General features: G+C 44.4%; 1 protein-coding gene across 1 annotated transcript in view; it reads left to right on the plus strand.

Moving 5' to 3' along the window:
- Window positions 1-7,720: 7,720 nt before the first annotated feature.
- The window catches only part of LOC138070288 (protein FAM151A-like), a 28,329-nt gene continuing 8,962 nt past the window's right edge, over window positions 7,721-27,087 (plus strand). Inside the window, exons 1-2 of the mRNA XM_068961452.1 lie at window positions 7,721-7,838; window positions 10,210-10,356. Coding sequence (XP_068817553.1) covers window positions 7,721-7,838; window positions 10,210-10,356 — 265 coding nt within the window. The remainder of the gene's footprint in view (window positions 7,839-10,209; window positions 10,357-27,087) is intronic.

The raw sequence follows: 27,087 nt of genomic DNA on the forward strand, positions 1-27,087 counted from the left end.
TCTCCGCGACCCCATGGACTGCAGCCTACCAGGCTCCTCCATCCATGGGAGTTTCCAGACAAGAGTACTGGAGTGGGGTGCCATTGCCTTCTCCATGCTGCAAATAATAAATCCTTCCTTCTCTGAATTTTTGGCTTGGTTGTGTCTTTTGACTTGGCACCGATGAGAGGTAAACCCAGTTTTCCTGTAGGGGGCCAGGTAAATGAAGTAACCCAGGATAGAGAGGCTGGGCCTGGGTGGACCTGTGTGGTTCTGAGTGGAATGGACTGGGAGGTCATGTGGCTCTGTGGTAGGGAATGGGAGGATGGGAGGTGTGGAGGGTTGCTGAATCTGGACGGCCCCAGGGCTAGGGACAGGAGGGGCCCCCTCCAGCCACTCCTCAATAGCAGCTTCCAGAATTATTCTCCAAAGTGCGAAGCTGAGCCTGTCTCTCTCCTACTTATCCCACAGACGAAGGTTCCCTATGCCCTCCTGGTTGGAGTGAAGCTCTTCATCAGGGTGACCCAGTCCTGCTAGCCTCTCCACCTTCTCTCCCGAGCACCCCTGCCTCCCACCTGGCAGGGCCCAGCCCCACTGCACAGCTGCCTCCTGGGCCAGCCCTTCCCCCACATGCTCTGCTCCCTCCACACACACTGCCCCTCATCTAGAACATTCTTCCCTAGCCCTGGTCCCCTGTGGCTCTCCAGGTCCTCCCCGTCGCCCCTGAAAGCCACGTGGTCCACCCAGGAGGCTGAGACTCCTCCCCTGTACTCCCAGTTCCTTTGTGTCTCTTGGTCCATCAGGCTCCACCTCGCAGGCCCTGCTATTGCCCATCTCTCACTTTACAGGCTGTAAGCTCACTCCCGCAGCATCAGCTTTAGAATGGGGGCTCCACCTAAGGGATGCTGGAGCCCCTGACAACCCCCATGTTCTCCTCTCCTACCATGTCACGGGGGGCTGATGGGTCCCCAGAGCTAGCATGGTACCGGGCACAGAGTGGGGCCCAGCACCCTCATCAATTATCTGTCTCATGAGGAGTGTCATAGGCAATGGGGTTCTTTGTGGCCTAGAGACCGACCCAGAGCTCTTCCTCCTGCCAAAAGCCAGAGCTGATAAAGTCCCTCTTCCTCAAAGGCAGCCTGCAGAGGCCACAGAGCCGAGAGAGGCAGCTAAGCTAAGTGCCTCAGAATCCACCAGCATCCTTCCCAGGGGTGGACAACACACAGTCTGCTGGGCAGAAAGACCCAGGCTCATAATCCAGCTCTGCTGCTGGCAGACTCCCGCTCCCTTATCTGAGATGTGGAAGTGATGCTTCCCCCACCAGAGTGTCCCAAAGACCAAATCAGCATACAGTTCTAAAGCTGATGGCAAGCAGCACCCTGTGGGACTTCTGGGAACGGAGGCCTTTATGTCCCTCATCTCTTATAGGCCAGACCCAGGCTCCAGGACCTTCTCTTGGTTCCAACTGTCAGAACAGTTGCTAAGGAAGGAAGGAACAGCAACAAAACCACCTGAGGCAAGATTAAAGGGACCATAGAAGCTTATCAAGGAGACTGGGTCACCTAAGACCCTTTTATTGTTCAGTCGCTCAGTAGCATCCTTATGACCCCATGAACTGCAGAACGCCAGGCTTCCCTGTCCTTCACCATCACCGTGTCCACTGAGTCGCTGATGCCATCCAACCGTGTCATCCTCTGTCGTCTCCTTTTCCTCCTGCCCTCAATCTTTCTCAACATTAGGGTCTTTTCCAATGAGTCAGCTCTTCGTATCAGGTGACCAAAGTACTGGGGCTTCAGCTTCAGCATCAGTCTTTCCAATGAATATTCAGGGTTGATTTCCTTTAGGATGGACTGGTTTGATCTCCTTGCTGTCCAAGAGACTCTCAGGAGTTTTCTCTAGCACCACAGTTTGAAAGCATCGATTCTTCCATGCTCACCTCTCTTTATGGTCCTGCTCTCACATCCATACGTGACTACTAGAAATACTATAGCTTTGACTATATGGACCTTTGTCCTGCACACACCCTAATCGTGCCAGCAACCTCACCCTTTCGAAACTTTGCAGAAGAAGAAATAAATACTGTTGCTGCGTTGATCTTTATCACATATCCCTGCCTGACTATGTAACCTCTCTTACTCATCAGGGAGGGGGACACAGTTCTTGAGGCGCTAGCCTCAAGATCTCCCCTTGCCAGGCAAAGTAATAAAGCCACTCTTTCCTTCTCCTCAGTAACTCTGTCTCCATATTTTTGTTTGGCATGGTGCACAGAGAGCCAAGATTTTGGCAACAAAATGAGGGCTGTTCGTTCAGGGAGAGCCTAGTCAATTGTAAGAGCTAATATCTAGATTTTTCTTTCAAAAAAGAGATTTGTCTAGTGTTAGATATTGTAACCAAAAAATAGTGACCATCTCTCTGTAAATGGAGTATGGACACTGCCCTCTCCAACATCACCTTTACTCTTATAGTCAAGTCTGGCAGCACCTTGCTGTCCTATGGGCCTGCATCTCCAGGCACAGATGACCACCCCTTTCTTCTCTAAGTGAGACTTTCTATTGGCTCCCTGGGCCCTCTCCACCTCTTGTCATTCTATCCCACAGCACTTAACTGATTTCTCTTCCCCCACCATCCCTAAAGTCTGTGGTCCCCAAAAGTCTGCCTCTACCCGCTTCTCTCTTTGTTTTGAGCAGGAAATGATGCTCACAGCTTTGTGTTTTGTCCGAGAGTCCTAGACCTCTACATCCTGGAAAGCTCTTAAGAGATGCTCCAGAGGAGGCCTGAACGAAATCCCCTCCCGAGCTTCTCCTTACTTCCCAGATTCCCTGAATCTGCCTACCTGGGCACTCTTCTAGTCACCCCTACACACACACACACACACACACAACACACACACACACACACACACACACACACACACTAGAGTAACCAAGGGCTCTACTGGATTTCTCTGTGCACCTCTGTAAGTCCCAAACCCCATGCACATGACAGGTGATTCTTGGACAGATTTAAATTCCAGGGTCTCACCTCAAAACAAGGGACACATATAGACTGAAAGTGAAGGGCTGGAATAAGATATACCACGCAAATAGAGACCAAAAGAAAGCAGGAGTGGCAATACTCATATCTGATAAAATAGACTTTAAAACAAAGGCTGTGAAAAGAGACAAAGAAGGCCACTACATAATGATCAAAGGATCAATCCAAGAAGAAGATATAACAATTATAAATATATATGCACCCAATATAGGAGCACCGCAATATGTAAGACAAATGCTAACAAGTATGAAAGGGGAAATCAACAATAACACAATAATAGTGGGAGACTTTAATACCCCACTCACACCTATGGACAGATCAACTAAACAGAAAATTAACAAAGAAACGCAAACTTTAAATGATACATTAGATCAATTAGACCTAATTGATATCTATAGGACATTTCACCCCAAAACAATGAATTTCACCTTTTTTTCAAGTGCTCATGGAACCTTCTCCAGGATAGATCACATCCTGGGCCATAAATCTAAACTTGATAAATTCAAAAAAATCGAAATCATTCCAAGCATCTTTTCTGACCATAATGCATTAAGATTAGATCTCAATTACAGGAGAAAAACTACTAAGAATTCCAACATATGGAGGTTGAACAACACACTTCTGAATAACCAACAAATCACAGAAGAAATCAAAAAAGAAATCAAAATATGCATAGAAACTAATGAAAATGAAAACACAACAACCCAAAACCTGTGGGACACTATAAAAGCAGTGCTAAGAGGAAAGTTCATAGCAATACAGGCATACCTCAAGAAACAAGAAAAAAGTCAAATAAATAACCTAACTCTACAACTAAAGCAACTAGAAAAGGAAGAATTGGAGAACCCCAGAGTTAGTAGAAGGAAAGAAATCTTAAAAATTAGGGCAGAAATAAATGCTAAAGAAACAAAAGAGATCATAGCAAAAATCAACAAGGCCAAAAGCTGGTTCTTTGAAAGGATAAATAAAATTGACAAACCACTAGCCAGACTCATCAAGAAGCAAAGAGAGAAAAATCAAATCAATAAAATTAGAAATGAAAATGGAGAGATCACAGCAGACAACACAGAAATACAAAAGATCATAAGAGACTACTATCAGCAGTTGTATGCCAATAAAATGGACAATGTGGAAGAAATGGACAAATTCTTAGAAAAGTACAATTTTCCAAAACTGAACCAGGAAGAAATAGAAAATCTTAACAGACCCATCACCAGCACGGAAATTGAAACTGTAATCAGAAATCTTCCAGCAAACAAAAGCCCAGGTCCAGACGGCTTCACAGCTGAATTCTACCAAAAATTTCGAGAAGAGCTAACACCTATCCTACTCAAACTCTTCCAGAAAATTGCAGAGGAAGGTAAACTTCCAAACTCATTCTATGAGGCCACCATCACCCTAATACCAAAACCTGACAAAGATGTCACAAAAAAAGAAAACTACAGGCCAATATCACTGATGAACATAGATGCAAAAATCCTCAACAAAATTCTAGCAATCAGAATCCAACAACATATTAAAAAGATCATACACCATGACCAAGTGGGCTTTATCCCAGGGATGCAAGGATTCTTCAATATCCGCAAATCAATCAATGTAATTCACCACATTAACAAATTGAAAAATAAAAACCATATGATTATCTCAATAGATGCAGAGAAGGCCTTTGACAAAATTCAACATCCATTTATGATAAAAACTCTCCAGAAAGCAGAAATAGAAGGAACATACCTCAACATAATAAAAGCTATATATGACAAACCCACAGCAAACATTATCCTTAATGGTGAAAAATTGAAAGCATTTCCCCTAAAGTCAGGAACAAGACAAGGGTGTCCACTTTCACCGCTACTATTCAACATAGTTCTGGAAGTTTTGGCCACAGCAATCAGAGCAGAAAAAGAAATAAAAGGAATCCAAATTGGAAAAGAAGAAGTAAAACTCTCACTGTTTGCAGATGACATGATCCTCTACATGGAAAACCCTAAAGACTCCACCAGAAAATTACTAGAGCTCATCAATGAATATAGTAAAGTTGCAGGATATAAAATCAACACACAGAAATCCGTTGCATTCCTATACACTAATAATGAGAAAGTAGGAAAAGAAATTAAGGAAACAATTCCATTCACCATTGCAACAAAAAGAATAAAATACTTAGGAATATATCTACCCAAAGAAACTAAAGACCTATATATAGAAAACTATAAAACACTGATGAAAGAAATCAAAGAGGACACTAATGGATGGAGAAATATACCATGTTCATGGATTGGAAGAATCAATATAGTAAAAATGAGTATACTACCCAAAGCAATTTACAAATTCAATGCAATCCCTATCAAGCTACCAGCCATATTTTTCACAGAACTAGAACAAATAATTTCAAGATTTGTATGGAAATACAAAAAACCTCGAATAGCCAAAGCAATCTTGAGAAAGAAGAATGGAACTGGAGGAATCAACTTGCCTGACTTCAGGCTCTACTACAAAGCCACAGTCATCAAAACAGTATGGTACTGGCACAAAGACAGACATATAGATCAATGGAACAAAATAGAAAGCCCAGAGATAAATCCACACACATATGGACACCTTATCTTTGACAAAGGAGGCAAGAATATACAATGGAGTAAAGACAATCTCTTTAACAAGTGGTGCTGGGAAAACTGGTCAACCACTTGTAAAAGAATGAAACTAGATCACTTTCTAACACCGCACACAAAAATAAACTCAAAATGGATTAAAGATCTAAATGTAAGACCAGAAACTATAAAACTCCTAGAGGAGAATATAGGCAAAACACTCTCAGACATAAATCACAGCAGGATCCTCTATGATCCACCTCCCAGAATTCTGGAAATAAAAGCAAAAATAAACAAATGGGATCTAATTAAAATTAAAAGCTTCTGCACAACAAAGGAAAATATACGCAAGGTGAAAAGACAGCCTTCTGAATGGGAGAAAATAATAGCAAATGAAGCAACTGACAAACAACTAATCTCAAAAATATACAAGCAACTTATGCAGCTCAATTCCAGAAAAATAAACGACCCAATCAAAAAATGGGCCAAAGAACTAAATAGACATTTCTCCAAAGAAGACATACGGATGGCTAACAAACACATGAAAAGATGCTCAACATCACTCATTATCAGAGAAATGCAAATCAAAACCACAATGAGGTACCACTTCACACCAGTCAGAATGGCTGCGATCCAAAAATCTGCAAGCAATAAATGCTGGAGAGGGTGTGGAGAAAAGGGAACCCTCCTACACTGTTGGTGGGAATGCAAACTAGTACAGCCACTATGGAGAACAGTGTGGAGATTCCTTAAAAAATTGCAAATAGAACTACCTTATGACCCAGCAATCCCACTGCTGGGTATACACACCGAGGAAACCAGAATTGAAAGAGACACATGTACCCCAATGTTCATCGCAGCACTGTTTATAATAGCCAGGACATGGAAACAACCTAGGTGTCCATCAGCAGATGAATGGATAAGAAAGCTTTGGTACATGTACACAATGGAGTATTACTCAGCCGTTAAAAAGAATTCATTTGAATCAGTTCTGATGAGATGGATGAAACTGGAGCCGATTATACAGAGTGAAGTAAGCCAGAAAGAAAAACACCAATACAGTATACTAACACATATATATGGAATTTAGAAAGATGGCAATGACGACCCTGTATGCAAGACAGGAAAAAAGACACAGCTGTGTATAACGGACTTTTGGACTCAGAGAGAGAGGGAGAGGGCGGGATGATTTGGGAGAATGGCATTCTATCATGTATACTATCATGTAAGAATTGAATCGCCAGTCTATGTCTGACGCAGGATACAGCATGCTTGGGGCTGGTGCATGGGGATCACCCACAGAGATGTTATGGGGAGGGAGGTGGGAGGGGGTTTCATGTTTGGGAACACATGTAAGAATTAAAGATTTTAAAATTTAATTAAAAAAATAAATAAATAAAAATAAATTCCAGGGTCCCTGAAATAGGGACATTCTCTAACTGCCTTCCTATACCAGGGACCGTAGGACACCCTCTGTGCCAGGCAGTGACTCAGTCCCTCCCCTATGGACTCAGGAGTGGCCTGCAGCAACCCAGGCCAGCATGCCAGTCCTATCAACTTCAATTCCAGGCAGATAATCTATCTGGGATGGAAGGAAAATTCATGCTCCTTGGGCAGATCTAATCTGCTCCTGTCACTCACCCTTGCCTGAACTTTGTGACTCTCTGGAACAGGGCAGAAAGAAGGAAGGACCAACTAGGTGCCTCCTTTTATGCAGGGGAAGAAAACCTCCAGGTCTTCAGGAAAGCAAGGTCAAGCTGGGTCCAGATCCCTAGTCCCCCAACTCTCAGGCTGGAGCAGACAGGCAGCAGGTTGCTGGAGGGGAGGGCAGTGGTGGCCCCATCTAACACCTGCTGCTGTCTCTGACTGTGCTCAAAGGTCATTTTGGAGGTGGCGGGATTTTCTGCTTGACCTGTTAAGATCCTGGGGGAGAGAGAGGAGGAGGCGCACAGGAAGGTAGGTGGGGCCTCCAAAGCTGTCTTTTGGACATTCAAAGCCTGCAGGAGCTGTCCTGCCAAGGGAAGAATTAGGTGCTGCTAAGCCTCCTACCTCCCACCCGATCCCAGCTCTCAGAGCCTCAGGAGACACTACCCTTCAGGGGGTATTCTCCCCAGAGGGTCATCATGGCCAACAAGAAGGGGTGCTGGAAGTGGGCTGTTGTCGGTGGTGTCAGTGCGGCTGTGGTATTCGCCATCGCGATGGTCCTGGGCTTCTCACTGCAGAAGCACACCAGCTTGCCAGGTAGGAGCACCCCATCATGCCATCTGCTTGGCTTCCTCCATCCCTCACTCTTTGCCCCCATAAGGTTCTGTCCCCATCGACAGACCTGATGGCCTCTGCTCTCCTCCCTGTTGTTGTTCAGTTGCTAAGTTGTGTCCAACTCTTTGTGACCCCATGGACTGTAGCACGCCAGGCTTTCCTGTCCTTCACCATCACCATGTCCATTGAGTTGGTGATGCCATCCAACCGTCTCATCCTCTGTTGCCCCCTTCTCTTCCTGTCCTCAACCTTTCCCAACATCAGAGTCTTTTCTAGTGAGTCAGCTCTTCTCATCAGGTGGCCAAAATATTGGAGTTTCAGCTTCATCATCAGTCCTTCCAATGAGTATTTAAGGTTGGTTTCCTTCAGGATTGACTTCTCCTCCATTCACAGCTCTACTTGCCCACCAAGATTTGATCTCCAATAAACAGTCTCATTAGCTTTGTTTCCCTTCTTCTTTACCAGGCTTCAGCTATCCTTCCATGCTCCTGGATGAACACTTCTTATTGGAGGGTCATGCAGGCATCACACTCAGCAGACTGAGCTGAACTTACCCTCACACCCCTGCACCCTCTCCTGATGAAGGGCCTTCCATCCACATGGGGACCTGGGAGCAGCCTCCTCTCCTTCTGCCTCATGCCTGTATCTTCAGTCCTGTGCCTCGAGGCTTCTTCCTTCCCATCCTCTATCTCCATTCCCTGCTCACCCTAACCTCTCAGCTCCCCGTCTCCTGCTGGACCCCTGCCTCAACCCGCCCCTTCCCACACAGTCTCTGCCACCAGCCTGCTCTCACCAATCCATGCTTGCCCTGCTACTAAGGAGCACTTTCTAAACACAACCTTGCTTGCTATGTCCAGCACATACCCCACATTTTTTTTTTTTTTGCTGGAACTCAGGGAATACCAGACCACCTTATCTGCCTCCTGAGAAATCTGTATGCAAGTCAAGAAGCAACAGTTAGAACTGGACATGGAAAAACAAACAGAATGGTTCCAAATCAGGAAAGGAGTACATCACGGCTGTATGTTGTCACTGTGCTTATTTAACTTATATGCAGAGTACATCTTGTGAAATGCCAGGCTGGATGAAGCACAAGCTGGAATCAAGACTGCTGGGAGAAATATCAATAACCTCAGACACACAGACGACACCACCCTTATGGCAGAAAGAGAAGAAGAACTAAGGAGCCTCTTGATGAAAGTGAAAATGGAGAGTGAAAGAATTGGCTTAAAATTCAACATTCAGAAAACTAAGATCATGGCATCTAGTCCCATCACTTCATGGGAAATAGATGGGGAAATAGTGGAAACAGTGGCTGACTTTATTTTGGGGGGCTCCAAAATCACTGTAGATGGTGACTGCAGCCATAAAATTAAAAAATGCTTGCTCCTTAGAAGAAAAGCTATGACCAACCTAGACAGCATATTAAAAAGCAGAGACATTACTTTGCCAACAAATGTCCGTCGAGTCAATGTTATGGTTTTTCCAGTAGTCATGTATGGATGTGAGAGTTGGACTATAAAGAAAGCTGAGCACAGAAGAATTGATGTTTTTGAACTGTGGTGTTGGAGAAGATTCTTGAGAGTCCCTTGGATTGCAAGGAGATCAAACCAGTCAATCCTAAAGCTCCAATACTTTGGCCACCTGATGTGAAGAACTGACTCATTTGAAAAGACCCTGATGCTGGGAAAGATTGAAGGTAGGAGGAAAAGGGGACGACAGAGCATGAGATTGTTGGATGGCATCACTGACTTAACGGTCATGAGTTTGAGCAAGTTCCCGGAGTTGGTGATGGACAAGGAAGCCTGGCATGCTGCAGTCCATGGGGTCTCAAAGAGTCAAATATGACTGAGTGACTGACTGAACTGAGGGTCATTTACAACTGGATCACAAATGGCCTGTGATCCAGTTGGAATCCTCTGGATTACAGTTGGAATCCTCTTTTCCAATCTTGTCCTATCTCATTTCTCTGTATCTGTACCAAAGGAATGGCCATTCTTTTATGCAACCACACATTTCCTATGGCCATACCTTTGCTTGTACTCTTCTTTCTGTCTGTAATAACCTAGTCCCCTCTTTTGGTTAATTTACACACCCATCCTTCTAAGTCTCCCTTAAATGTTCCCTTATCAATGAACTTTCCAAGGTCCCCAGGCTGGTCCAGAGCATCCTTGTGCTCAGGACCCCACATGTTTCTCTCTCACAGCACTGATGACTCTGGGGTCCACTGTCTATGCTAGATGGCAGGCTGGACATGGCCCTGGGGCCCAGAGAGGGTTAGTAAGATATACAGACAAGATTCCTGGGCTTGGGCAAGAACTGATGCTAACAGCCTCCTTGGCCTTGATTCCAGGCTGTGAACAAGATGGGACCTGCCGCTCTGATGCAGACATGCTGGACTACCTGCTAAGCTTGGGTCAGATCAGCCAAAAGGATGGCCTGCTGGTCACCTGGTACCACCGTGCCAACAGCAAGGAGCAGATGAAGGAAGCCCTCAGCAGTAAGTCCAATTGCCAGGATGGGGCAGGCTGGGGCAGAAGTGGAGAAGATGGAGGGAGGGTGGAGGCAGGGCTAAGACAGCATTACCTGTGAGGTAGCATTAGGATGGGTATGGCCGTGTTCTTGCCATCATCCACTTGAGAAAGTGAGGGCTCACTGGTTATGTGACTGGCTAAGGTTGTAGGGAGATGTTTTTGTCCAAGGTCACATCCTGCTCTCCCTCCCAGGCCTTGCCAGGAGACAGCTTGCCTGCTAAGGAGGCTTTTGCTCTCAAATCTGAGGAACCAGAGATATGTTTGAAGTCTAGCACTACCAAAACGAGTGTAAAAATCTTTAAGCAAATTGTCTTAATATAACTCCTGAGCCTCCGATCCGCAATGATGATGACAGCCAGTCAGCCACACTCCCTGTGGGGACACACACACTCAGTTACGTTAGGGCTCCTAGTACCACAAGCAGCTCCTTTTTTGGGTGCCATCCCACAGAAGAAAAACGGGGGCTCAGAAAAGTTAAGTGACTTAACCGAAATTCACACTAAAGTCACACTGTTTGAAAGTGGCTAAGCCAATATTGTGGGGTTCCATGGTGGTTCAGTGGTAAAGAATCCACCTGCCAATGCAAGAGATGCAGGTTTGATCCCTGGGTTGGGAAGATCCCCTGGACAAGGAAATGGCAAGCCACTCCAGTATTCCTGCCTGGGAAGTCCCATAGACAGAAGAGCCTGGTGGGCTACGGCCCATGGAGTAGCAAGAGTCAGATACGCCTTAGTGACCAAACAGTAACAACGAGAAGCCAGCATCAGAACCCCCATACTCTGAATCACTGCACTATGCCTGGCCCAGTTCAACAGGGGAGACCACTTTTTTAGCACTGTGGGAAAGCTCGTTAAATCATGTTCAAGAACGTGCTTGTTAATTCTAAAGCAGTGACTATTTGAGATGAAAAGAAGAGTCTCCAGTCTGAGCATACTTCAGAAGAGAGATTCAGATTCAGTGGCTCTGGGGTGGGGCCTGAGAATTTGCATTGCTGGTAAGTTTCCAAGTGGCGCTGATGTTGCTGACCCTGAGATCACACCTTGAGAACCACTGCTCTACTTTTAAAAAAGTGAGATCCTGAGTGGAAGAGGGTCTTGTCCACGGTCACACAGTAGGTCTGAAGCAGAATAAGACCCAGGCTCAAGGCCTCTGACTCTTACCTCCTTAAGAGTCACCAAGACCTGGGAGTAAGTGACTGGGAAAGGATGCTGAATGAATGAATGAGTCCTTAGAAAAACTTCCTGGAGGAGGCAGGCTTGGTGATCAGCAAAGGGGAGGGCATCGCAGGCTGGGTGGAGCCAGAAGTGAGAAATAGATTTAAGGGCCTAGATCTGATAGATAGAGTGCCTGATGAACAATGGAATGAGGTTCCTGACATTGTACAGGAGACAGGGATCAAGACCATCCCCATGGAAAAGAAATGCAAAAAAGCAAAATAGCTATCTGGGGAGGCCTTACAAACGACTGTGAAAAGAAGAGAGGCGAAAAACAAAGGGGAAAAGGAAAGATATAAGCATCAGGCAATGCCAAAGAATGCTCAAACTACCACACAATTGCATTCATCTCACATGCTAGTAAAGTAATGCTCAAAATTCTCCAAGCCAGGCTTCAGCAATACGTGAACGGTGAACTCCCTGATGTTCAAGCTGGTTTTAGAAAAGGCAGAGGAACAAGAGATCAAATTGCCAACATCCGCTGGATCATCGAAAAAGCAAGAGAGTTCCAGAAAAACATCTATTTCTGCTTTATTGACTATGCCAAAGCCTTTCACTGTGTGGATCACAATCAACTGTGGAAAATTCTGAAAGAGATGGGAATACCAGACCACCTGACCTGCCTCTTGAGAAATCTGTATGGTCAGGAAGCAACAGTTAGAACTGGACGTGGAACAACAGACTGGTCCCAAATAGGAAAAAGAGCACGTCAAGGCTGTATATTGTCACCCTGCTTATTTAACTTCTATGCAGAGTACATCATGAGAAACACTGGACTGAAAGAAACACAAGCTGGAATCAAGATTGCCAGGAGAAATATCAATAACCTCAGATATGCAGATGACACCACCCTTATGGCAGAAAGTGAAGAGGAGCTAAAAAGCCTCTTGATGAAAGTGAAAGAGGAGAGCGAAAAAGTAGGCTTAAAGCTCAACATTCAGAAAACGAAGATCATGGCATCTGGTCCCATCACTTCATGGCAAATAGATGGGGAAACAGTGGAAACAGTGTCAGACTTTATATTTTTGGGCTCCAGAATCACTGCAGATGGTGACTGCAGCCATGAAATTAAAAGACGCTTACTCCTTGGAAGAAAAGTTATGACCAACCTAGACAGCATATTCAAAAGCAGAGACATTACTTTGCCAGCAAAGGTCCGTCTAGTCAAGGCTATGGTTTTTCCAGTGGTCATGTATGGATGTGAGAGTTGGATTGTGAAGAAGGCTGAGCGCCGAAGAATTGATGCTTTTGAACTGTGGTGTTGGAGAAGACTCTGGCGAGTCCCTTGGACTGCAAGGAGATCCAACCAGTCCATTCTGAAGGAGATCAGCCTTGGGATTTCTTTGGAAGGAATGATGCTAAAGCTGAAACTCCAGTACTTTGGACACCTCATACGAAGAGTTGACTCATTGGAAAAGACTCTGATGCTGGGAGGGATCGGGGGCAGGAGGAGAAGGGGACGACAGAGGATGAGATGCTGGATGGCATCACTGACTCGATGGACGTGAGTCTGGGTGAACTCCGCGAGTTGGTGATGGACAGGGAGGCCTGGTGTGCTGTGATTCATGGGGTCGCAAAGAGTCGGACACGACTGAGCGACTGAACTGAACTGAACAGGATTGGGAGGCTAATGGTCAGATTTCAGTGATAAGGGAAAGAGAGAATTCCCTGGCAAGAGTGAGGACTCTTATCTGGGAGATAAGGCCTGAGGGAAGGCAAAGAGGCTCTGCTAGCCCCAGGCTAATCTCAGGTAAGTCCTGGGGCAGCAGATAAGGATCAGTTCAGTTGAGTTCAGCTCAGTCACTCAGTTGTGTCCAACTCTTTGCAACCCCATGAATCACAGCACGCCATACCTCCCTGTCCATCACCAAATCCTGGAGTTCACTCAAACTCACGTCCATCGAGTCAGTGATGCCATCCAGCCATCTCATCCTCTGTCGTCCACTTCTCCTGCCCCCAATTCCTCCCAGCATCAGGGTCTTTTCCAATGAGTCAACTCTTCGCATGAGGTGGCCAAAGTACTGGAGTTTCAGCTTTAGCATCATTCCTTCCAAAGAAATCCCAAGGCTGATCTCCTTCAGAATGGACTGGTTGGATCTCTTTGCAGTCCAAGGGACTCTCAAGAGCCTTCTCCAACACCACATTCAAGAGCATCAATTCTTCAGTGCTCAGCTTTCTTCACAATCCAACTCTCACATCCATACATGACTACTGAAAAAACCAGTAAGGATCAGGCCCCACCAGGTTGTGACCTTGGGCAAGAAGAAAGCTAAGGGCCCCAACCAAGCAGTGCCCAACAGCAAGGAGCATGCAGAGGTACCTGTCAGTATAGCCACAGAGGTGGGAAGGACCCGAGGCCCAGGTTCCCCCCTGCGGGTCCTGCTAGGTCCCCGGGGTAGGTCTATAGGAGGAGGGTGGCTCCACAGCTGGGGTAGGGATCCTGAGGGCAAGCAATGGTAGGCCGGAGTTAGGCTGGCGAAGTCACACCGGACATCTCTGTGGATGGGAGGGGCCGGAGCTAAGGCTTGGGAGGCAGACAGGAGTGGGCTCAAATTCTACATTTTACCATTTACCAAAGGAGTGGTTTGGGACAAGTGACTTCACCATCTGCAGCTCAGTTTTTCCCTCTGCCAAATGTGGACTGGTAGGATGAAACCAGGGCACTTTTGGTCATGAAAAAGGTCATTATTAATAATTATGCTGAAACAACAGGAATACACCAGATTATCCCAAGCAAATGGGGACGTGTGATCACCCCAGCTGAGTGAGTTAATTGTCAAGTAAAAAAGATGCGCAAGTTGAAAGCTGCAAGTGTTCGAGTCCTATTCTGGTCACCACAACTGTTAACTAAAAAGATGCACAACCTAAGAGTTACGAGTTAAGTTTTATCTGAAGCAAAATCAGGACTGCAGCCTGGAGGCATCACCTCATATAGTTCCGAGGGACTGCTCCAAACAGGTAGTAGGGGAAGGTCAACATAAAAGATTTTGGTGAAGGGGGAGTTCAGTGCAACCAAATGCTTACCTTACAAGAGGTTTTCTCCTAGTCACAAGGATCTGATGTCATCATGAAGGGATTTAGTGCTTTTATAGACATGAGGAGATGAAACGGAAAATACCCACCTATCTAAAGACCTGTCAAATCAGGTTCCCCGGAGCACAGAGTAGCTCACTCCACCCTGCACTCCCTCAGCGGCTGTTGAAGGGTCACCAGCTGCAGCAGCACCGGATTCAATCTCCCCAGAAGCAGAGGGCAGATGCCCTTGGTGTTCAGTCAGCGTCAATGCTCTTGGCAAGTGCCGATTTAGAGTTGACAGTGCCCCCTTGTGGCCATAAACCAACCATACTTGGTGGTGGTTTCCTCACAAGTCGTGTCCAACTCTTGCAACCCCATGGACTGTAGCCTGCTAGGCCCCTCTCCTCTGTCCATGGGATTCTCTAGGCAAGAATACTGGAGTGGGTTGCCATTTCCTTCTCCAGGGGATCTTCCCGACCCAGGGATTGAACCCAGATCTCCTGCATTGCAGGCAGATTCTTTACTGACTGAGGAAACTTGGGAAGGCATTTCACGACCATTTTGTCCCGTATTGCTAGGAAGGCTCATTCCCGGTTCTGAAGGTTTTTGTTGATAGGCCACTCAATGCACTATTACTGGACTAGGTCCTAATAGTCAAAGATCTCTGGACACCTGTCTTCTAGTTATGGTCCAAAAAAGTAACATTCCCTCTCGTTGCATCTTCCCATATCTAGAGTTACACTATTATAATCATTGATCACACATCAAGCTACACATTTGATCAACAGCTTCAAGTTTAGTCAACCTTATTTTCGTTGGAGGCTCAGTCATACACTTGGTAATACAAGAAACAATAATCTTGTAAAACAGGCAAAATGCAAATAATACAACTAACAACATTAGCAGAATTATAAATAAATATTTCAGCTATGAGCCTCCTGCACCAGGTTTTTATTTTTTTTCCAAACCAGTTTTTTAAAAGATCGTCAAGAATAGGGAATGGACCACTTAAGGCAGAAATCTGATTTTTCATGTGGTTCATCAAATGTGTTACATTAAAGGATTCATCAGGTATGAAAACACAGCATTCAGTTTGAATTATGGCACAGGTACCTCCCTGAGATGCTGTAATGATGTCAACAGCTGAGGGTTTTGTAGTACCACCTTTCTCATCATAAAGACCTCAGAGTTCAACAGGCTAATAGTCTGGTTACTATCATTTGAAGTTTGTTGAGTGAAAGTTGTTAAGGCTTCAATATGATCAATTACACCCTCCAATCCCACTGAAGTCACAAAAAATAGCTGCTAAATGATCATACCAGTAGAATACAGATGTCTTGACTCATTGAGCTTACATCAATGTTAGACTGGCTTGGTTACCTCTAATTTGTTATGTATACGACCTTGCGTTCATGGTAATCCCAGGCTACACCTTCCTATCCATTCCAGATGCCAAAGCCATTAATTAAAACCACAAAGCCACCGAGTTCCATATCAGTCACTCTCTCTAAGGGTAATAGTAGGCATAATTCATAAGGCACCCAGCCTAGTTTCATAATATTACTAGGCTGATTATTCTTAGAGGAGCTTTTAAACTTAAGTGACCATAGCTTGGTGTTAACCATATAGATCCATCCCATAATTGTGCGAGTTTCCTTTTAGTAGACAAGAGGTTACAATTTTTAATTGAGACTTAGCTTGCCATTCTAATTGGAGTTTGAGTGACCCTAAGAGAAAACTTAAATCTATGGCCAGGGTCAGAGCAGGTATTATTAATTGGCCAGGTGAGAGGATCCCATATAGTAATATCCTGAATAGATAGAACAGGACTAAATTATTTTCTAAAATAAATTTGCTAGGGGCTATCCAGTCAAAGCCCTGAAGGGAAAAATCCACCAAGGTAATCCAGAAGTATTAGACACAGGTAATTGGCCACAAACCCACCAGCTGGATTGAGTTTTAAACTAGCATAGCATCATGTCCACGATAGAAAACATTTGATTTATAGGCAAAGGTCCAAGAAGTCAAGAAAACATTATAACTGATCATATGAATCAGCCCAGCATCTTGGGCAAGCTGTCCACTTCTAGTGTCACTTTCTTTTCATCTTAGCGCACTGCAGCTTCCTCTGATTAAAAAAAAAGTCCTTCCATCCAGGTAGCAGACAGTTCCTTAAATTATGTCTTTTTCTCGTCTTGGTCGCAGGTCATGAGGCATCTGATCTTCATTCAAAGATAGATTACTGAGATAAGCTTCAGAAACTAATTTAGAGTGTCCTTTAAAAATTCAGTTAAATTTTACATTAATACAGCATAATAGCAAAGAACTACCAGGAAGTGTGTCTTAGTAGATACAGACCTCCATTAACAAATTAGAATTTAACAATCATTGAAACATCTTTTTCTCACGCCAGGCCTCCCTGTTCATCACCAACTCTGGAGTCCACCCAAACCCATGTCCATTGAGTCAATGATGCCATCCAACCATCTCATCCTCTGTCATCCCCCTCTCTTCCTGCCCTCAATCTTTCCCAGCATCCGGGTCTTTTCCAATGAGTCAGCTCTTCGCATCAGGTGGCCAAAGTATTGCAGTTTCAGCTTCAACATCAGTCCTTCCAATGAACACCCAGGACTGATCTCCTTTAGAATGGACTGGTTGGATCTCCTTGCAGTCCAAGGGACTCTCAAGAGTCTTCTCCGACACCACAGTTCAGAAGCTTCAATTCTTCGGCACTCAGCTTCCTTTATAGTCCAACTCTCATATCCATACATGACTATTGGAAAACCCATAGCCTTGACTAGATGGACCTTTGTTGACAAAGTAATGTCTGCTTTTGAATATGCTATTTGGTTGATCATAACTTTCCTTCCAAGGAGTAAGCGTCTTTCAATTTCATGGCTGCAATCACCATCTGCAGTGATTTTTGAGCCCCCCCCAAATAAAGTCTGACACTGTTTCCACTGTTTTCCCATCTATTTGCCATGAAGTCATGGGACCAGATGCCATGATCTCAGTTTTCTGAATATTGAACTTGAAGCCAACTTTTTCACTCTCTTCTTTCACTTTCATCAGGAGGCTCTTTAGTTCTTCTTCACTTTCTGCCATAAGAGTGGTGTCACCTGCATATCTGAGGTTATTGATATTTCTCCTGGCAATCTTGATTCCAGCTTGTGCTTCATCCAGCCCAGCGTTTCTCATGATGTACTCTGCATAGAAGTTAAATAAGCAGGGTGACAATAAACAGCCTTGATGTACTCCTTTTCCTATTTGGAACCAGTCTGTTGTTCCATGTCCAGTTCTAACTGTTGCTTCCTGACCTGCATACAGATTTCTCAGGAGGCAGGTCAAGTGGTCTGGTATTCTCATCTCTTTAAGAATTTTCCACAGTTGATTGTGATCCACACAGTGAAAGGCTTTGGCATAGTCAATGAAGCAGAAATAGATGTTTTCCTGGAACTCTCTTGCTTTATCAATGATCCATCGGATGATGGCAATTTGATCTCTGGTTCCTCTGCCTTTTCTAAAACCAGCTTGAACATCTGGAATTTCACAGTTCACATATTGCTTAAGCCTGGTGTGGTGTCAATAAATTTGGCCTGATGATTTACGTAACCATAATTGATCATAGGCTTTTTTTCTTTGCCAAAGCTTTTATAGCATCTCAGACTGAACTTTTAAAATAAAACCTTTCAGAGCTAAGAAAGTCACACCAAAGGCTGATCACAGATTTCACCTTTCACCTAACAGATCTAGGTGGATTCTGCCCTTCTCAAGGTCTCCAAAATTCCTTGAGATTTCTGTAGCTGTTAGCAATATAACTTTCTTAACTTATCTGATAAAGTTACTAGAAGCAGAGTTTGCAATTTCTGGAGGGGTCAGATAGAGAGAAAAGATAAATGTTTCAATTTGTTTCTACAGTATAATTTTACCAAATTATTGTCTTAATTAGTTTGAAGGGAAGGTTTGTCTTACACCTGGAAAACACAGATTCAAACCAGTAATTTTTCATATAGAAACCATAAAATTAGCATGTTCGCCAGTTCATTCAATCCTTTCGCTAACCTTTGTGAAGTCACCAGGTTTTCCATTAGAATCCTTAATTACTTATCCAGTTCAGAAACTTATATTTATTCAAAAGTCCTTTTTATAAATCTTGAAGAGGAAGCATTTTTGCGAAACTTGGTTAAATGCTGTGACAACACTTTAAGATAGTATCTAGAATTATGACTGATAACATTTACTAAGATATATCAGAACTTTAGGAACTCCATACAGTTTCTAATATATCTAAATTAGTAACATTTACCATACAATATGCGGGAGACCCGGGTTCGATCCCTGGGTTGGGAAGATTCCCCTGGAGAAGGAAATGGCAACCCACTCCAGTATTCTTGCCTGGAGAATCCCATGGACGGAGGAGCCTGGTGGGCTACAGTCCACGGGGTCGCAAAGAGTCGGACACCACTGAGCGACTTCACTTTCACTTTCACCTTCACCATACAATATAACCCAAGATTTATTACTCACTTAACAATAGTTCCTACGTGACTCTGCATTCAATATGAATCTAGGGAAACATTTCTCTTTGGGATGTTTCAGGGGCCCTCTGAAGCATCCCAAAGTTAGCTAGAAGCCAAAAGTGCTTCATTAGAATCTTTTAGGAAGTTTTGTCAACAAATATCAAAAAGGCTTACAACATTCAGTCAAGTAGGATTATAGGTCACTGTGAAACAATAACTATTCTACAGTGAAGGATTTCAGAACAGATCATTTAAGAGATAAAGAAACTTAAACCTATTACCAAAGCAGTTCAACATCTGAAGATAGAGAAAAGCCAAATTTAAGCTTTTGTACCAGCTTACTTTTAACTTCATTTAAAAGTCAACTTAATTAAATCGATTTTAAACCTAGTCAGTCCTAACCATGCACAAAATTCTTTTCTCGGGGTCTGCTTTCCACAAATCTTCTTATCACTTTCTGTACCCAATACTTTGTTCTCCCATCCTGAAACAGCCACCTGTAAGTCAGACCTACTTGCTTTTCCCTTCGTAAAATGCAATACCATTCCTCATACCTTCTTTGCCGAAAACACACATCCTACTTTCCTTAAGCAACCAAAAATGACCTTTATATTAGCATTCTGTAGATTGGTGAGCATAAATACCAGTGATTATTTCCAAAAACCTTTTCTTTCTTAGAGAGAACATTTTAGGAAAGCACCAAACATTATTCATTAATAGTCCCAAATCTCTTTTGTTTTTCTGTAGGGGGAAATTAGCGTTCAGTGATAAATGCTTCAAAATCTTATTTTATTTGGAAATGACCTAGTATTCAATAGACTCCCATCACTTAGTTTAGTATAGCCCTTAGAATTTCAAGTTACCCCAATCTAATCTAGAGAGTATTTTAGACAGACATTCCTAAAGCATAATTATTCTTAATAGAGTTTATCTAAAATTTCACCTCATTTACATTTTTTAGAAGTTTTTTTACTTAAGGAATTTTCCTTGCTGATAAAATTGTAACAGATATAATAATATTTAACTTACATTAAACCTAGACACATGAAAATACTCTGCTTAATGTTAATGTTAGTGACTCTTAGACATGTATATATTAGTTACATTAACAAACAAACATTAATGCCAGGTATTTAATACTTGATATGCCAGCAAATTTGGAAAACTCAGCAGTGGCCACAGGACTGGAAAAGGTCAGTTTTCATTCCAATTCCAAAGAAAGGCAATGCCAAACAATGTTCAAACTACCACACAATTGCACTCATCTCACACGCTAGCAAAGTAATGCTCAAAATTCTCCAAGCCAGACTTCAACAATATGTGAACCATGAACTTCCAGATGTTCAAGTTGGATTTAGAAAAGGCAGAGGAACCAGAGATCAAATTGCCAACATCCGCTGGATCATGGAAAAAGCAAGAGAGTTCCAGAAAAATATCTACTTCTGCTTCATTGACTATGCCAAAGCCTTTGACTGTGTGAATCACAACAAACTGTGGAAAATTCTTGAAGAGATGAGAATACCAGACCACTTGACCTGCCTCCTGAGAAATCTGTATGCAGAAGCAACAGTTAGAACTGGACACGGAACAACAGACTGGTTCCAAATTGGGGAAACAGTAAGTCAAGGCTGTATATTGTTACCTGCTTATTTAACTTATTTGCAGAGTACATCTTGTGAAACGCCGGGCTGGATGAAGCACAAGCTGGAATCAAGATTGCTGGGAGGAATATCAATAACCTCAGATATGCAGATGACACCACCCTATGGCAGAAAGTGAAGAAGAACTAAAGAGCCTCTTGATGAAAGTGAAAGAGGAGAGCGAAAAAGTTGGCTTAAAGCTCAACATTCAGAAAACTGAGATCGTGGCATCTGATCCCATCACTCCATGGAAAATAGATGGGGAGACAGTGGAAACAGTGTCAGACTTTATTTTGGGGGGCTCCAAAATCATTGCAGACAGTGACTGCAGCCTTGAAATTAAAAGATGCTTACTCCTTGGAAGAAAAGCTATGACTAAGCTAGACAGCATATTAAAAAGCAGAGACATTACTTTGTCAACAAAGGTCCATCTAGTCCAAGCTATGTTTTTTCCAATAGTCATGTATGGATATGAGAATTGGACTATAAAGAAAGCTGAGTGCCAAAGAATTGATGCTTCTGAACTGTGGTGTTGGAGAAGACTATTGAGAGTCCCTTGGACTACAGGGAGATCCAACTAGTCAATCCTAAAGGAAATCAGTCCTGAATATTCACCGGATGGACTGATGTTGTTGCTGAAACTCCAATACTTTGGCCACCTGATGCGAAGAACTGACTCATTGGAAAAGACCTTGATGCTGGGAAGGATTGAAGCCGGGAGGAGAAGGGGATGACAGAGGATGAGGTGGTTGGATGGCATCACTGACTCAATGGACATGAGTTTGAGTAAGCTCTGGGAGTTAGTGATGGACAGGGAAGCCTGGCGTGCTACAGTCCCTGGGGTCCAAAAGATTGAGTGACTGAACTGAACTGTACTGATTTAATACTGAATATTTCCCAATTCATGTGAACTTGAAATTCTTTTAGGTTGATTTATCTCTTATTTAGAATTGCTTGATTTGTAAGCCCTTACGTTTTTTTTTTTAAGTTATGACAAACCTAGACAGTGTATTGAAAAGCAGAGACATTACTCTGCTGTTAAAGGTTCTTACAGTCAAGGCTGTGGTCTTCCAGTGGTCACATATGCTTGTGAGAACTGGACCATGAAGAAAGCAGAGTGCCAAAGAATTGATGCCTTCAGACTGTGGTGCTGGAAAAGACTCCTGAGAGTCCCTTGGACAGCAAGGAGATCAAACCAGTCAATCTTAAGCGAAATCAACCCTGAATACTCATTGGACCATGGGGTCGCAAAGACTCGGACATGACTGAGGGAATGAACAACAAAAATGGTTTTTCCAGTAGTCATGTATGGATGTGAGAGTTGGATCATAAACAAGGTCGAGAGCCAAAGAATTGATGCTTTTTAACTATGGTGTTGGAGAAGACTCTTGAGAGTTCCTTGAACTGCAAGAAGATCAAGCCAGTCAATCCTAAAGGAAATCAATTCTGAATATTCACTGGAAGGACTGATGCTGAAGCTCCAAAACTTTGGCCACCTGATGTGAAGAGCCAATTCATTAGAAAAGACCCTGATGCTAGGAAAGATTGGAGGCAGAAGGAGAGGGGGACGACAGAGGACAAGATGATTGGATGGCATCACTGACTCAATGGTGAAAGACAGGGAAGCCTGGCATGCTGCAGTTCATGGGGTTGCAAAGAGTCAGACACTAATGAGCAACTGAACAATAACAGATAAGTTATCTAGAGAACTCTGGTCTCAAGGCATAGGAGGAGTTATTTCTTCAGGGCAAGAATTCTCAAAGAGATTTTTTTTTTAAGCTTTCTCTGGAGTCTAAAGAATATTGTGACCACACTGTCAAAAATCGTCTTTATTTTTCTGTGATCATAGTTTTATAGCCAGAATTTAGACCTGATAGTGCTCAAATTATATGCAGAGTGCATCATGAGAAACGCTGGGCTGAAAGAAGCACAAGCTGGAATCAAGATCGCTGGGAGAAATATCAATCGCCTCAGATATGCCGGTGATACCACCCTTATGGCAGAAAGTGAAGAAGAACTAAAGAGCCTCCTGATGAAAGTGAAAGAGGAGAGTGAAAAAGTTGGCTTCAAGCTCAACATTCAGAAAACTGAGATCATGGCATCTGGTCCATGACTTCATGGCAAATAGATGGGGAAACAGTGGAAACAAGTGAGAGACTTTATTTTGGGGGGGCTCAAAAATCACTGCAGATGGTGATTGCGGCCACAAAATTAAAAGACGCTTACTCCTTGGAAGGAAAGTTATGATCAACCTAGATAGCATATTCAAAAGCAGAGACATTACTTTGTCAACAAAGGTCCATCTAGTCAAGGCTATGGTTTTTCCAGTGGCATGTATGGATGTGAGAATTGGACTATAAAGAAAGCTGAGTGCCGAAGAATTGATGCTTTTGAACTGTGGTGTCGGAGAAGACTCTTGAGAGTTCCTTGGACTGCAAAGAGATCCAACCAGTCCATCTTAAAGGAGATCAGTCCTGAGTGTTCATTGGAAGGACTGATGTTGAAGCTGAAACTCCAGTACTTTGGCCTCCTCATGTGAAGAGTTGACTCATTGGAAAAGACTCTGATGCTGGGAGGGATTGGGGGCAGGAGGAGAAGGGGATGACAGAGGATGAGATGGCTGGATGGCATCACGGACCCGATGGACATGAGTTTGGATAAACTCCCGGAGTTGGTGATAGACAGGGAGGCCTGGCGTGCTGCGATTCGTGGAGTTGCAAAGAGTCACACATGACTGAGCGACTGAACTGAAGTGAACTGAACTGAGTGCTCAAATTGGCCCTGATAACAAGGGTAGATTGGTCCCAACAAGGATTGTTCTTCTGGAGAAATGGGGGGTCTTAATTTGCTTAGCCCCAGGCTGTTGATTATAGGAGAAAAGTCCTGGACATAAGGGAACTTCAGTCCATTTCCCTATCCTGTGTCAATAAAAACCTGATATTTTTAGGTCACTTTTCTTGTCATTGGATCATAGCTACAGGTTGACCAGTCATTTGAAATTTTTTTCCAAGGGGTTCCCAGGTGGAGTGTAGAACCTTAGAGGAAGCACTTCCCATATAAGCTCAAGCAGTTTGTACCAGATGTCTGCATGCTCAAACCAAACCAGAACCTCACCAGCCAGGAGTCACACTCCAGATAAAATAATAAGGCAAAAGGATGCCCAGAAATCAAAAGCCAAGTGGTAAGAGTGCCCTCAAAAGATGGCAAAGTGATTGCCCAAAAATCAAAAGTCAAATGGCATAAACGCCAAATGTGACTTCCCAGTCCCACTAGATCTCTGACCTGGCAGAGTCAGTGCTAGCAGCCTTTTTTGGTTCTGATATAGTTTCAAGCAATTTCTTGTTGGTTTCCTGCAAAGAAGTTACTCTATGGTTTCCTTTCTTGTACACTTCCAGATACCAAGCAAAGTAGTATGGCCGGCCTTTTCTAATCGTGGGCACAAAGATACCAATTTTGGAATATCAAAAGAGCCCCAATTTGGCCATTTTAGGTTGAGAACTCTTTTAGTATAATTTCCCCCAATTAACTAGGCCCTTGCAAATACCAGCTCCATAAGTATTGTACATGAACCTGGCTGGAATGTTAGTCAGAGGTTGGTTTTCTGACACCCCTCTGTTTCTGTGTTTGAGATTCCGTTTTCCACTTTAAGCTGAATTTGTCAGGGATAAAAACCGCTAGTGAAACTGTGTGGTGGGCCTGTGTGCTGCTTGTGAGCTGAACTCCTCCAGGAGTCACCTCAGAGCCGTTTTAGCTCCTCTCACGTGTCCTGGATTCTGCCTCCAGCACTCTAAGATGCTCAGGTCGCTGAATGGCCAGTTCTTAGGTGCAACCCCCCAGACGAGCAAGTATTTTGATTAATAGGTGAGTTTCCCTACGGGACCACTGTACTGCACTAGGACTAGGTCTTCACCACTCCCATAAACTCTTCAGTTGCCTGAGAAAACCATAGCTGCCCAGTAGAAGCCTTGTCCCTTTTCTTCAGAGCAAAGCTCTCATATTCTCACGTTTACCCCGACAAAGCCTATAAAGGCAGTCTAATTGAGGGAAAGTGTCAGATCAGCCTCCTACCTAACCACTCAGCCAAGACTGCTCAGTTCCCTACAATGGAACAACCTCGGCATCTTTCAGCTGAGCCCTGGGTATTCCTCAATTTTTTTTCGATCGATGCCCTCTCCCCCAGGGCCTTTTCACTGGACGGATATTCTCTGGCATCTTTCAGCCAGTCTCCCACCCAGTATCTTTCTGCTGTGTGGAAACTTCTTAGTATTTTTCAACCAAGCCCGAGTCAGTGTCTAGATCATGAGTGGGTATACCCCGGATATTTCACCCGGGCCCTCTCCACTATCTTTCCAACTGGAAGTGGGCAGGTAACCTGCTCCACAACCAAATAAAACTCAGAATCTCAACCAATACAGGAGATTCGAAAACCAGGAGAGGCTTACCCAAACTCGTCTGCACTCCCCGAGGAGGCGGATGGGCCACCCCTGGTACCAAGGCTCTGGTTCCTCCTGGAGTTCAGGTGAGGAGGGATATCCACTCTGGGTCCTTAGTTGGTCGTCATAACTGTCTACTAAAAAAGATGCACTACTTGAGAGTTGTGAGGTGTTTTATTTGGGGCAAAATGACTGCAGCCCAGAAAGCAGCACCTCAGATAGCTCTGAGAGACTGCTCCAAAGAGGTGGGGGAAGGCCAGTCTACAATTCTGTTGAAGGCAGAGTTCAATGCCATCAAGTGTTTACTTTACAAGAGGTTTTCTCCCAGTCGCAAGGATCTGATGTCATCGTGAAGAGATTTAGTGCTTTTCTGAGTGATTAAAGTGTTAGTCACTCAGTCGTGTCCTACTCTTTGCAGCCCCACGAACTGTAGCCCACCAGGCTCCTCTGTCCACGGGATTCTCCAGGCAAGAGTCCTGGAGTGGGTTGCCATGCCCTTTTCTAGATTTACCCAACCCAGGGATCAAACCCTGGTCTCCTGCATTGCAGGCAGATTCTTTACCATCTGAGCCATCAGGGAAGCATCTCAAATTCCCCTATAGGTAAGGATTGGGAACATAAAACCTGTTCCTGAAAATATTTCCCTGATAGCTCAGTTGGTAAAGAATCCGCCTGCAATGCGGAAGACCTGGATTCAACCCCCGGGTTGGAAAGATCCCCTGGAGAAGGGAAAGACTACCCTCTCCAGTATTCTTGCCTGAAGGATTCCATGGACTGTTTAGTCCATGGGGTCACAAAAAGTCAGATATGACTGGGCGACTTTCACTTCAAAGACTTGTCCCACCAGGTTCCCTGCAGCACAGAGTGCCTCACTCCACATGAACTCCTTCAGGGGGTGTTGAAGGTCAACAGCTGAGCAGCACACTAGCAGTCTTGGGTTCAGGGTCTGCACACTCAGCCATGGCACCCCTCTGCCAGATGTGATGTGTAGAGCACCTCGTGTGTGGGGGAGGGGAGGGAGGGCCTGGGAACTTCCTGTGGGCTCCCTGTGGAGAGCAGCACTTGACTGCACCTCTGAGGACCAAGGCTCCTCCTGTGGAAGCAGGCACCTGCTCCTGTCCTCATCTCTTCTTCCCTCATACCCCACCACCCCCCACCCCAAGTTGGCTCCCAGATTCAGGATCTGGAAGGCCCCAAACAGGTGTGAATGGCCGTGCAGGAGGAAGCTGGATCCAGGTGCTGATCACAAGGAGGCAGGCTAGGTCCATCCATCTTTAGTCCCCCTCACTGAGCATTTGCTGGGTCCCTGCTCTGCACCCAGCTCAGGAAGAGGTGTAGAAATGAGCGAGATGTGGTCCTGAGTTCAGGGGCTACCAGCATCTCAAGGGAGGCAGCCGGTGCAGGTCAACCAAGGCAGCAGCGTCAGAGACTCACCAGGACTGAGACCTGGGTTCCAGCCCTGGCTCCCTCCCAGTGTACCGCCACCTTCCCCAGACCAGACTTGGCCCATTTTAGATGGGGAAGGAGACCTCTCAGCATCCATTCTCTTTAGCTACCCTCTTATCTGCCCAGCTACCCACCTGGGCCCTGACTTCTCTGGGCCTTGCTGGGCCCCAAACCCCTCTGGATCCCTGTCTCAGCATTCCTGGGTAACCAAGTTAAGACAAGAAAACCATAGAAATAAAGGTTACCTTCAAATAGCCCTTCACAGTTTACAACCTGTTTTTGTTTTGTTTTTAATTTTTATTTTTTTAATACAACATAATTTATGTCCATGTGCTGTAGTTAAAGGCCAGAGAGATTCATCCCCATCTTGTCAGTGAGGACACCAAGGATTCCGGAGCACTGGGCCAGAGATATAATATGAGGATGAAA

Source organism: Capricornis sumatraensis, chromosome 2 (assembly GCF_032405125.1).
Source record: "Capricornis sumatraensis isolate serow.1 chromosome 2, serow.2, whole genome shotgun sequence".
In the NCBI taxonomy this organism is placed as follows: Eukaryota; Metazoa; Chordata; class Mammalia; order Artiodactyla; family Bovidae; genus Capricornis; species Capricornis sumatraensis.